Consider the following 14,261-nt stretch of genomic DNA (forward strand, 5'->3'; position numbering starts at 1 on the left):
TGTTGGCAGAGTAATGTCTCTGCTTTTCAACACACTTTCTAGGTTTGTTGTAACTTTCCTGCCAAGAAGCAAACGTCTTCTGATTTCACGGCTGCATCATGGATGCAGTCACCATCCGCAATGATTTTAGAGCCCAAGAAGAGGAAATTGATCTCTGCTTCTACCTTTTCCCTATTTGCCATGAAGTAATTGGGCTGGATGCCATGATCTTAGTTTTTTTTTTAATATTGGTGTAGTCTATGAAACAGAGGTAGATATTTTTGGTAATTTCCTAGCTTTCTCTATGAACCAGCAAATGTTGGCAATTTGATCTCTGGTTCCTTTGCCTTTTCTAAACCCAGCTTGCATGTCTGGAAGTTCTTGGTTCATGTAATGGTGAAGCCTAGCATGCAAGATTTGAAGCATGACCTCACTAGCATGGGAGATGAGTACAATTATCTGATGGTTAGTGCGTTCTTTAGTGTACCTTCTTGGGAACTGGGATGAGGATTATCCTTTTCCAGTCCTGTGGCCACTGCTGGGTCTTCCAGATTTGCTGATATATTGAATGCAACACCTTGATGGCATCATCCTTTAGAGTTTTGAAGAGTTTACTGGAATTCCGTTAATCTATTAATAAATATCAAATTAATTGACTCCTATATATAAAGCAAAATGCTAAAGGTTCCCAATATACAAGGGAAAGAATATGTAGCCACTTTTCCCATTTTTTAAAATTAATGTGACATTAACTTGGACTTTAATATCTTGATATTAGATGTGCTCAGTCAGTCATGTCCAACTCTTGGCGACCCTATGGACTGGGGCCCACCAGGTTCTTCTATCCATGGAATTCTCCAGGCAAGAATACTGGAGCAGGTTTCCATGCCTTCCTCCAGGGGATCTTTCTGACCCAGGGATTGAATCTGTGTCTCTTGCGTCTCGTGCATTGGCAGACGGATTCCTTATCACTAGCGCCACCTGGAAGGACATGTTCATTTCTCTCTCTTTGTGTTTCCAACTAAAACTTTGACCAGTATAAATTTTCTGGGCTCTAACCAGAAGTAAATTATTTGATTTGCAGGTTTAAAAGAAGGAATCAACCAGGCTTGGCTCAGCCCCTTTCTCTTTTTGTATTAGCCTATCTGCAGAAAGAATGCATTTTTACTTGCTCTCCTCCCAACACTAATTGAGTAAGACTTCATAGATAATGCTAGTGGAAGGTTTGGGTTGATAGAGTTTTGTCTTTGACTGGATGGATACACTTAATTCTAGAATTCAGCATTAGAAAACACATGACTCTCATCTATATCATATCTCTCAATAGCTTTTTTCAGTAATGAAGCTACATTTTCATGACCATCTGTATGACTCCTACATTTCTCTCTCAAATGGTTCTGAAATTAGCAAGGAATGAAGGATGTGTTTACTGACCTCTCTCCCCTAAGAAGCTTATAATCACTATACTGGGGTCATGCTGAACATTTATCAGGGTCCACAACTCAAGATCGCAAGGGGAGAAATATTTCTTCCAACCAAAAGAAGGGGAGGAAAATTTTAAAAACTGAAGCAACTGTAAGGTATAATTTCTTCCTCCAGAATAGCCAGCAAAACTCATCTTATTTTGCTTAGCCACAAAAGTAACATGATCCTTCAACAGAAAATAGGTTATGAAATCTGGATTTTTAAGAGTGATATTAAAGAGTTTGAAACCATCCTTCTTAGAGCGGAATTAAAGGTCTTCCTGATCATGATCCCAGAGTGTCATTCTTAAAGTGAAGGCCCTTCACTTATATGTTGTAATGTCTTAAAGATGGCCATCATGTTTTTAAAATCATATGAAAATATTAATAAAAGTAATATGAGCTTTATTCAATAATTTGCTTCTGTCAAACCATTAAAACTACAAAATACAGCTTTGGTATTTACATATTTTAAATATTAATATCTAACTTTACCTCTACCAATTTTAAAATTAATCAGCTTCTGTTTGCAGGGGGAGAGTTAAAGACACTACATTATACCTCAATAGTGTAGTGACAGGTACAAGACAAACAATGGTTAAACATATATCTCTCAATACTTTTTGTGAAAAGCATTCCAAGCCATTTTGCTGTTGCAGGTGAATTTTGTAGAAAGTTAGCTATATTATATCTCCATGATCTTTTTAATAAACAGATCAATTTCTAGATGTTTCAAAAAGAAAACCCAAGCTATGGTAGTTCATTTTCCTCACCATCTATTCAATTACTGCTGTTTGTTGTTTAATAAGTCATGTTTGACTCTTTTGTGACCCCATGGACTGGAGCCCACCAGGCTCCTCTGTCCATGGGATTTCCCAGGCAAGAACACTGGAGTGGGTTGTCATATCCTTCTCCAGGGATCTTTCCAACCCAGGGATTGAGCTGACGGTCCCTTCCCAGGTGGCACTAGTGGTAAAGAACCTGCCTGCCAACGCAGGAGACAAAAGAGACTTAAGTTCGATCCCTGGATTGGGAAGATCCTCTGGAGGAGGGCACGGCAATCCACTCCAGTATTCTTGCCTGGAGAATCCCATGGACGGAGGAGTCTGATGGGCTACAGTCCAAAGGGTGGCAAAGAGTCGGACACGACTGAAATGACTTAGCACACTCCTGCATTGGTAGGTGGTATGGTTGCCACTGAGCCACCAGGGAAGCCATTCAATTGTTACCAGATCCTATTATCTTTTGACTATCACTTAGTTTTTCAAAATCATGGGTTATACTCTTCTCTCTTGATAATACTACAAAAACTTACACATGCTAAAAGTCACAGGAAAGCGAAAGTGTTAGTCTCTCAGTCATGTCCAACTCTTTGAGATCTCATGCACTGTAACCCACTAGGCTCCTCTCTCCATGGAATTCTCCAGGCAAGAATGCTGGAGTGGGTTGCCATGCCCTTCTCTAGGGAATCTTCCCTACCCAAGGATCAAACCTGGGTCTCCTGCACTGCAGGCAGATTCTTTACCATCTGAGCCAAGACATTTGTCTTTAATTCTAATGGGAACTACGATTGTCTTGAGAAGTGCTAAAATGTACTTCTTGTTTACTCTGTGTTTTTGCAGTAAACAATATCTTCATATTTTTAGAAAACTACCTATTTTAACTGGGCAATATTTATAAAAGTCCAATTTTTAAATGGGTCTTAAAAAAATCCACCTCTCACAGATCTATTTGGTGATAAAAGGAATAGCAGAGGCATACTGAACATTAAAAATGAAACTAAAAGCATCTTCTCAACTATATTAGGATAGAGGAAAAAGACAAAATATCCCTGCTGAGGGAAAAATTAAATTTATTACCATTTCGTATGCTCTTACTTGGCTTTTGAAAGAAAAGTATGTTAAGTTAAATAATATCATTTCCATGTAGGTTCTTTGTCATCTTCAGGTTTGTGATGGCTGTTCCTGTTCAGTCTTTTAAAGGTAAAGATTGTTCAAGTTAAAAGAATCTTGTAGATAGTAGCAAGCATAAATTTTTAGTCTTTAGCTTTTCTTTAGCCATCTAGACAAAAAGAGACTTTCACTTTCAAAGTGCGTTGCAGCATTACTTTATATAAAACACACAGGACCTAGGAAATGTAAAACAAGTACCTGGAATTACCCCAGTCAGTACCAATGCCTGAGAGTGATCCTCTTGAGTCACTTGCGTATTTGTAAACCACTAGCAGGCACTGTTTACAAAGCTCGACCAGGCGCTGGCAACATTGAAGCTGCAAAGGAGTCACCATTTCCGGGCTTTTATTGAAAATACTCTCCCAAGAGGATCTGTTGACATGGAAGCAGACATGATCTCATGTGGCTGTTAAAAATGGCAACCAACAATATTACTTACCTAGCAACAAACCAATAAATAAAAAAGTATAAATGGCCTCACACATTTGAAGTGACTACATATGGTTAAAGTTATCCAGTAAGTATGCAAAATGAAAGGTAATCTTTCATTATGTTATGTTAAAAAATACAACACAGAATTCCTATCTTTAAAGACTTAACTGATGCCAGCTCTGAGTAGCAACAGGATGGTTTCCCCACAGCTCCTAAAAACTGAGTTACTTTACATTGAAGGAATTGGAAAACACTGAGCTAGTTTCTCAAAACTTAGGTATTCTAGAAATACAGATTTTCTAGGAAGCTATATTTATTTTTATATTAATGATGATTCCACAGATTAAAAAGTCACTGTAACTTAATTTGTGATCTCTCTGAACCAGCAAAATTTAGATTAATCCCATGATTATGACCACCCCTTTCAAAACATGTTCATATGTAATTATGTCCATGATATTCCTAGAGCACACGCTCTATACTGTAGAAGTAATGTAATCTCAACAAGCGCTGCCCTGCCGCAGTTCCAAAGGCAGTGTCCTTCAGCACATTCAGCTTAGCACACAGCACGCAGTAGTACACAGTGCCTTGGTAGACTTGAGTGAGCACACGTGTGCGTGTGTGTGTGCGTGTGTGTGTGTACGTGCGTGTGTGTGTACACATATACATTTGTTCACAATTCCTAAGCTGACTGTTATGACCCAAATGAGAAAACATGTTACTACCCCACCAGCATCGGGAAAGAGAGAGACTGATTTCCTTAGTGTAACTGAAACTCCTTTCAAGCTTCAAGGGCAAAGTTTGCTTTGAGACTTGGTAGTGGTTCAAGTCCCATTTTACATAAACCAATTCACTTAATCCTCAGAGAAAGAAAAGACTAGATTTTAAGAAAAAAAAATGTTAAGAAAAATATTTTTCTGAAGAACTGCATTTCCCAGTGGGAAATTCAAAGACTCCATTTTCAATCTTCTGTGGATATTTAATATCTTTGGAATTTTTTTAAAATGCTGTAGGCACTCATAAAGGTATTTTTTAGCAGAAAGTCTATTGTTTATTTTTTCAGGAGAAACATGGTCCCAAAAAGACAGCATGTCATCAGTGAATGACATATTTTCTTAAAGGGAATAAGATTCAAATAAGTAGACTGAAAGGAATAAACTTTCTTCTATGTTCTGAGATGTTCAGGGCTAATTATATTATACTGTTTTTATTATTTAAAAGGGATTAAAGGTTATTTTCATTCAAGAAACAGTAATATGTTAGTTAAATTAACTCTAAATTTTTATTTTATTACTAAATATAAGAAAAACTAGATAGGACATACATGTTTATATATCTATATTTGTATATATATACACATATATGTCACCAATTTACTTTGTGTGATCAAGAAAAATATTGGAGAATGCCAATTAATAAGGGAATTTTTTTATAATATGTCTTGGCCTAGCAAGTCTTACATGCCTGGGTTCAGAGAAATTAAAGTTTCATATGAATGTAAATACACAAAGAAAACGTTCTGACTCTTGACTGGGCACTTTTACATTCTCCTCCCTGGGGTTCTAGTTATTTCCATAAAAGTCTACCTCCATCACCACCCTCTCTTCTGAATAAGAAAATATTTCTATTTTAATACTTTGGAGCCATTTGATTAGATTCACTATCAGATCACTTACATCATGGTAATTTTTGTTTTCCTGACTTGAAGTAAGAAAAGAACAAACAAAATGGAAGAAAGGCAAACGAGCTTCTTTTATCAATATAACACCTTAATTTGACATAACATTCTGAGTAATATGTGAGTTATAACATGGGCAGCTTTGGCTTTTCATTCTGTCATTGTTTCTTAAATACTGAAAATAAATATGACAAGGTTCTCTACCTAATTTTGCTGTGTATGTTCACTACCACTGACCAAAGGCTACTTTCTACACTATTAATCCATATTTAAGTGTCAGAATGCCAGAATCACTCATAAAGAAAAAAGAAAATGACCAGGACTTGCTTTGCTTGGCACTAGGCTAATGGTACCCCCTCTGCAGAAAAGAAACCTATTCTTCAACAAGTGTTTAAGAACTGTGTCCCCAATCTCCTAACCTGCCACCTGGCACAGCTGAGTAATGTGAAATCCCTCTAGAACACCACAGTATCTCAATTTTCAATACTAACAACATAAAAAATTTGAAGTAACTGAAAGGATGGAGAATAAGCTATAACACTAATGCCTTGTCAAAGAACCCAGGGTCTTATCTGCCTGCTTTCTGAATCAAAATTCCAAGGAAATGGGAGGACCAAAATCCACGAATTCAGACAGAAAAATTAAATGGTTAAAAAGTTCTCTCTGGCACTCCTGAATCCTCAGAGAAATATGAAAAGTAACAACTTCAAATGACATTTTAAAATAATATAACAATAAGATACAGAATACTGAATAACCTCCTGGTAACAAAGGGGACTCATTAATGAAATCCAGAAACTTGAAAAGCCACATGTTATCCAGTAATCCAACAATTTTCACCACCTTTTTCATGAAAAATTTTTAATAAAGCAGCTATCTAAAAAACAAAACATTCATTTCTTTTTCTTCTGCTAGGAGCCCTAGTGAATGATCGAGGAGCCCAAAGTTAAGTACCAGAAAGAAGAAAGTAAAAAAAAAAAAACAACTGGACATCACTAACTGGATATCAGCTCAGAAAGATTAATGAGCTGTAAAGTACTAACAACACAACATCCAACTAGATGATAGAGAACAGTCAGAGTCACATCATTTTATTAATAAGTAGCATATATGATATGCATACATTTTCACATAGGCATATCATTCAGCCTAGAAGCAGATCCTTGCCTTAGAATATTCCTTACAATTTCTTCCCCCAAGATTGTTAAAAAATAAAACAAATAAAAATAGAATGCATTTCTATGATGAATTTCCATAGGAAAATGTCTTTCACTAAACGGTCTAAACTAGATTCTTTTCTCTGAGGTTTGCATATCAGGATTTTGAGTGAAGACGGGGTTTTTCCAAATAATACGTTCCTTCTCCCATAGGCCCCTGCCTCCTCTCTTCCTCCTCCTGCAAGTCTAGGCTGCAATGTTCCTTCCCTTGGACACCTCTTGTGAGCTCTATGGCCCAAGTTTAAGTCCCATAGCTCCCAGGCTTGCCCTGTCTCAGTAAAACGTGGTGGACAATTTTATTCATGAAAATTCCAAGAGCGAGTCCCTTGGAGAGGACGCATTCAGAACGTGGAGCATCATTCTGAATAGCACTCCCAGGAGGCTGCATGTGATTAAAAGAGTCCCTGGGCATGGGCTTCAGCAGCCTGAAAGAGCAAGAGAAAAGGGTGAGCATGTTTTCTATTCAGTGCATCAGCAAAACCCCTGGGCCAATTGTCAGAAAACCAATGACAAACATCCACATTATTTGATGTTTTGAGATGTGGACAGGGAATGGTTTATTCATTTTGTTTTATTATTGGGAGTTGAGACAGGCAGTGGCAGAAATCAAGGTGGCTCAGAGTTATTTGGATTATGTTTTTTTTCCAAGAGTTTTATACCTAACTGTGAAAGCTGTACCTTTTATTAAAATCATTCCTTTAGAACTAAGCTAAGAGAAGATTTTTTACCTAGACCGCTAGGTTGTTAGATCAAAGGCTAAAGAAGTGTAGATTGACTGGACATGATTCAAAGAAAAAGTAGAACTATTCTGGATTCAAAGTGCCAACCAAACAAACACACAGCATTATCTGACTTCATTAAACTAAGGAACCTGAGGAATGTCACTTGTAAAGGTATAAAATAAAATCTGGTATAAAACTCATCTTTACAAACCACCAAGTTTTTAAAGAAACGGTTAGAGAGAGGAGGTCAAATCAGATACAGAGCTATTCCTGCTCCATCTGCTCAGTTTGATGGGTTGAGGATTTGGCTAATGCTACAGGGCTTGCAATATAGGAAGCTTGGCAACCACTGGCAATGCTGCTTTGAAAAGAGTGAATAAAGCACAGAGTTAGGAACTTGGACTCTTGACACACATCCTGAGTTTAAATGCAGGCTCATTACGAAAATTTGGGCAAGTTATATACTTTATCCTTGAATTTTTTCATCTATACAATGAGAATAATAATAATAGTTTACTGAAAATGTTGTAGTGGCAATTATAAAAATACTTAATATATAAAACAGTATCAGACACTTAGTAATCCTTCAAAAAAATGTTATTTACTTTCATTATCATTAGCAGTAGTAATAGACACCACCAGAGAAATGTGAGTGGAGTACTGTTCCAGGAACAAGAAGAAAGGATTCTGAATGGAGTCAAAGTAAATTACCAAAATAGAGTCACCAGCACCCATTTCAGTACCTGACTATCTCACTGTCTTCCATTTGTGAAAAGAAGCTGAAATTCATGTTCAACATTCCAACCAATGGATCAACAAACAGAAAGAAAAAACTCTAATTATGATTTAAAATAAGAGAAATTCTGTAGATAGTCAGCAACTAAGGGTCATGGAGTTACAGTTCAAATGTTTCATTTAAATCTCAGTAGAAATAATTTATAACTGAGACTATTCTCAGATTTCATCACAATTCAGAGCACCGTATGGATTCTCCCTGCTGGTGAATGATAGCTGAGGAAAATTATGGTGCTGAGAGTAAGTCTACAAATGGTATAAACGATTCAGTACTAGATGATGTGAATATTTAAACAGAGGACATTCAGATCATTTCAGACTAGAAAGGCTGTTAAGGTTTTACCCAAAAAAGACACAGTCTGGGTCTTTACATAGGATTCAAATAACGGAGAGGAGATTGGATAAATGGGTTTGTAGAAGGCAGTCCAATCGGATACTCATTGACATTAATAGTTGGAAGAAAGAAAAAAGAAAAATTTTAAGATATTTGAAAAAGAATCAATTTGTTTGGGGGGAGCAAAGTTTAACTAGGAGAGTAATGAGAGAGACGACAGGAAAAATAATAAGAGATTTAGCATATTAGAGAGTCTTGTATCTTTAAATAAGAAATCTAGACATTAACAATAAATGAAGGGAATGATTACAGATTTTAGGAAATGACTGTGACATTAGGATGGATAAGGGAAACAAAAAACTAGAGGCAAAAATGCCTCGGAATCTATCAATTTCACTTAGCCTTTCTCCCTTAAAGGCTCACATATCTGAAATCCTACAATACTTTGTGTCCCTTTCATAACCATGATTTTCATGTATCTTATTTTGTCTATTAGAGACAGCAGAGTTTATTGATTAACAGAATGAAGACTGGAGCCAGGCTGCCTGAGTTCAAATCTCAGTTGCACTAGGTCCTTAGTACCTATCTGTGCCTCAGTTTCCTTATCTCTGAAGTGATGATAATCATAAAACCTGCTTCAAAGTGATGTTATGTGGATTAAATCACTTAGTACATGCACAGTGCTTAGAACAATGCCTGGCACATAATAAGTGGTACAGCATTAGCTATTACCGTTTTTAAGTTTCTTGAGGGCAGTGTTAGTCACTCAGTCATGTCTGACTCTTTGTGACCCCATGCACTGTACCCTATCAGGCTCCTCTATCCATGGGATTCTCCAGGCAAGAATACTGGAGTGGGTTGCCATTTCCTCCTCCAGGGGATCTTCCCAACCCAGAGATTGAACCCAGATCTCCCACATTGCTAGCAGATTCTTTACCATTTGAGCTACCCCTGGAAGCCTCTTGAGGGCAGGGACTGTATCAAATTTAGTACTCCAAAGTATTTAAATTATCAAGTAAATACTAGATAATTGTTAGGAACAATGAAGAACAATCTTGAATTAAATAATTGAGAACTGTTAAGAAAAATGAAAAATAATCTACAGTAGCTACAGTGGGGATGTGATTGAAAAACTAACAAGATTAGCCCATGGCTGAAAAGACAGTGAAGGAGAAAAAGGACATGGATGCCCCTGAGATACCAAATCTGTATGACTGGGAGAGTAATAATGGGATTTTGGGAAGTCCAGAAGGGAAACCATTTCAGAATAAAAGGGAGGTATGGAATGCTTGGCTTTAGATACCTTGAAGAAAAAATGACAGTGAGTCACAACAGCTTTGACAGGACTGAAAGTCTGGAAAGGAGCAGGAGTGTAGCCATGATTTTGGAAGATGGTTACATAAAGGAAACAGCAGAAGAACCATAAGGATACCGATGTAATTGAGTTTTTTCATTAGGAATACTTTCTCTCCATTGAATTCAAATTAGTTAGGTGGTATTGTGTTCACAGCCATCATCTCATCTACATCAGCTTAAATATTATAAATTATAGGTAAGCACTGAAACTTATATGCAGTTACAAAACCATGTTTTAAGAGAGTGAAGAAATTCAGCCATTTCATTGGGCTATCTTTATAATTAAATAGTAAAAGGTTAAAAAAAATAACAGTAATAGAAAATAACTTAAAACTTACCCTGAATCACAAAAACAGTTCCATAGACCTTGGCCATGACTCCAGAGTAAGCGATTAAAAACTCGGTTGAAAATCCTATACAAATTCACTTCTTCAACATCAGGTACCTTCCAGATACGTGGAAGAACTGCGCGGATACTTGTTTTTACTATGTCCAAAACCTAGTGGAAAAACCAAAATATTTAAAAATCTAGGTGTATATGTATGTGTCTAAAATTCAAAGATGAATATATTTAATTCAAATATGACTACATACACACATACTGACTCACTCATTCACTAAAGGACAGTACAGAATGAAAAGTCCAGAAACAGATCCAGTATTTACGAAACTTTGGTATATGACATAAGTGGCAAGTCTGACCATTAGAGTAAGAAGACATTAAATCTAAAAATTAAATTTAAGTAAATCAATAAACAGATTTTTTTAAATAGTAATATTCATGAAAAAAATAGCTGAAGCTGAATTCATTACTCAATCCACAAAAATCAACTCTACAGTGATAAGGGCTTTAGGTTTGAAAAATAAGCCATTAAATATCTTAGTGGAAAGTATTAGTGAATATCTTTTATCATGGGTTAGAAAAAGATTACTTAAATAACAAAAAAGTATAGAACATAAAATATTAACAGATTTCAATTATACTAAAAATTAAGAACTCTGGACATCCAAAGATATCTTAAAGGCAATAAAAGATCAAGTTACAAGCTAGGGAAATACATTCAAAACATATACATCTAACCAAATAATAGTATCAGGAATATATAATGAATGCTTAACCAATTGTTAATATACACACCAACAAATTAACAGAAAAAAATAGACAAAAATACATAATTCACAAAAGAAGAAAAATATGCCCAATAAACATAATTAGTAAAAATTGAGACTAAAATGAGATATCATTTTCTATCCATTTAATTGACAAAAATTAAAAGTCTGACAATACCAAGTATTGGAGAAATATGGATCTATAGTATCTCAAACAAAACTGGCAGGAGTACAAACTGGAAAATATTAGCTGGGCATTAACTCCTAAAGTTGAAAATGCATATATCCTATGACCCAGCAAGTTTATTCCTAAGAGAAAATCTCTCATAGGTTAAAAGCAAGAGCATGTACCAGAATGTTCAAACAACTGGTCACAATTGTAGACATCTGAAGAAGACCTAACCCTCCATCAGTGAGAAAGTGAATAAATAAATGGTCATAGGCTCATTCCCTTAAGACTTTTATACAGCAGTTGAATGAAATAAAAGGGCATATAACATAGAGCATCTTAATTATTAATGGTTAAGTTTTTAAAAAACACATACCAGTCAATACATACAAGGTGCAACTTTTTATATAAGTAAAATGGTTAAAAATACTTATGAGGAATACACATAGATATAATAAGATCATATTAAAAAAAGGGGGGGACTAAGGAATATTGAATTCCAGAAAATGGCTACCTGAGACATGAAGGGCCAGGGGGATAGGAAGGGAGTCATTTGATAAGATAATAAGTTATTGCCAAAATCCTTGATTTGGGTGTTGGGTTCACAAATGGTACAGTAACTTAAGAACACTATTTAATAAAAGCAGGCTGTATATGGACCAGTAATGAGAGAGTATCACAAAACAATGGCTAGGATTAATCTAATTCTGGGCAACTAAAATCCTAGATATTCTAAAAAAGTATAAATCCCAGAAAGCTACTTTGTCTAGTTTGACATATTTAATATTTTTGCAATTCATGAATTTCCAATGAAATGTTTCCTTAAAAAGTAAATATAGTATCCTAATTTCAATTCACCAAAGTAGATTTTTCATTTCTTATTTTATTCATCTAATATAAGGAACTGACTGTAAATACGACAGTAAAAGATGAAAAAAGAACAACTTTCAAACCTAAAGGCTGATAGAAGATATGATTTTTCTCCATAGGCACAAATGTATAAGAGAATTGGAAGCAGATAGAAGAATTTAATTTGTTTCTCTTTAAAACAGCCATATTTAAAGAAGTGATATTAGTTCTCTCTGATGAAGGCAAATTTAGAATAAACATATGTTTAAAAATCAATTTAGGAAAAAATATCTCCAAATAACATTTTATTTATAGAAGAATATCAACTACAGCTTCTCAAATTAGTTGTGTAAGCACCACGGCGCCATCCCCTCCTGCTCCAGCTTCTTTCACTGTGAAGTGGGAACAGTATGTAAACCGAAAAGGGATCAGGGGTGTGGGGTTGAAGGCGAGAAGAATAAGGAAAGATAATACCATCTGTAATAAAGTAGCTTGCAAAAAAAATTGTCCCAGAAAACTTGTTATTACAGATAATGAAACCTTAATTATGAAGAGGGATTTTACATTTTTAATATGAATTATTCACAATAATACTGATAAAATATGCACATCAGACATTCACACCTTTTTTTTTTACAATTGCAATTGAGCTAATAGTTTAACCTCTTATGTTTTTAATGTGGAAAACAGGACTTATGATTGATGTGATACAAGAATCAACACTAGCAGTAAATGGTGAATTTTAGTCAATTCTCTTCTCAATTTTTCTTCCTCCTTTCTATGTATTAGTGAGTAATAATTTACCCCAAAGTCATAATGCAGGGTGAATTTTAAAAAGTAGCAAAGATAATCCATAAACTGGTTTTAAGCATAAATATGAGTTCTATATAATAAATGAAATTAAAGTGTTAAAAAATGTTATCTTCATTTTATATTCTATTATTAATTATTCAACTTTAAAGTGACATAGAGCTTCCCCACTAGCTCGGTGGTAAAAGAATCTGCCTACAATGCAGGAGACATAGGAAATGATAGGAAATGCAAGTATGATCCCTGGGTGGAGAAGATCTGTTAGAGCAGGACAAAGCAACCCATTCCAGTATTCTTGCTAGGAAAATTCCATGGACAGAGGAGCCTAGCAGGCTGTGGTCTATGGGGTCACAAAGAGTTGGACACAACTGAAGTGGCTAAGCACCCACACACACAAAGTGACATAGCGTTTGAGATGACAGGTTCTTCATTTCCTTCTGAATATGTGCACAGTGAAATGCATATGATGCATAGGAGCCAAAGAGGAGGGTGCGTAGCACGTACAGGCTGCGTGCTCCGTGCCAGGTACTGCACCAGTACATCGCTCAGCAGAGACTCTCCTGGCCACTACCCGGTTTATGTTTTATTCTTAATGTTGATGGAATTTTAAAGCATGATGGCCTAATATACTAGCCTTGCTGTTATTATTTGTTGTTTTAGTTAATAAGTCATCTTCAATTCTTTTGCAGCCCCGTGGACTATAGCCCACCAGGCTCCTCGGTCCATGGGATTTCCCAGGCAAGAATACTGGAACGGGTTTGCCATGTCCTTCTCCAGGGGATCTTCCTGATCCAGGGATCAAACCCACGCCTCCTGCATTGGCAGGTGGATTCTTTATCACTGAACCACCTGGGAAGCCAAAACACATGGCTAAAAGCAGCAACTTCAGAAAGTGGTCAGAGAGTTAGGAGTGGGGAATGCAGCTGTTCCACTCCTAATGTTTCCTCCAACATGAAGATGGATAGACCTTCAGGCCTCTTGCAAGCCAGCAAACATCACTGCCTGAGGAGTGATTTCCCTGACTGTGGGACTAGCATGGTCTGGGCAACCCACAGATTTGTTTCTTCTTTGCCAGAGTGCCTACTGGAAAGATACATTCTCTTTTGTTTCCTTTGCCTTTCAATTTCAAGCTCTGGTCCTGGAGAAAGGAGTGGTTTAGAGACACCTGTAATTTGGAAACCATAAGAGAATAAAAACCAAGGGATCAAGAGCCCAAACCCTTCATCTCTCCTCTGAGTCTTCATATAGACTCTCCACTGCTTGTGCTCACCTGGTGAATTTCCATGTTTTACCTCAAACATCACTTCTTTAGGGAGACCTTTCAGTTCAGTTCAGTCGCTCAGTCGTGTCCGACTCTTTGCGACCCCATGAATCGCAGCACACCAGGCCTCCCTG

General features: G+C 36.3%; 1 protein-coding gene across 4 annotated transcripts in view; it reads right to left on the reverse strand.

Moving 5' to 3' along the window:
* TTLL7 (tubulin tyrosine ligase like 7) overlaps positions 1 to 14,261 on the reverse strand; it is a 171,850-nt gene that overhangs the window by 24,493 nt on the left and 133,096 nt on the right. For 3 of the 4 annotated variants that reach the window (XM_018045669.1, XM_018045672.1, XM_018045671.1), the window contains 2 exons: positions 10,267 to 10,427; positions 3,593 to 3,766 (listed from right to left, as the gene is read on the reverse strand). In XM_018045669.1, the coding sequence (XP_017901158.1) occupies positions 3,593 to 3,766; positions 10,267 to 10,427 (335 nt within the window). Of the gene's footprint in view, positions 1 to 182; positions 610 to 3,592; positions 3,767 to 10,266; positions 10,428 to 14,261 lie in introns of those variants that run through there. The other variant, XM_018045670.1, reaches the window with a different exon arrangement.

The sequence above is a fragment of the Capra hircus genome, chromosome 3 (genome assembly GCF_001704415.2).
Source record: "Capra hircus breed San Clemente chromosome 3, ASM170441v1, whole genome shotgun sequence".
Lineage (NCBI taxonomy): Eukaryota > Metazoa > Chordata > Mammalia > Artiodactyla > Bovidae > Capra > Capra hircus.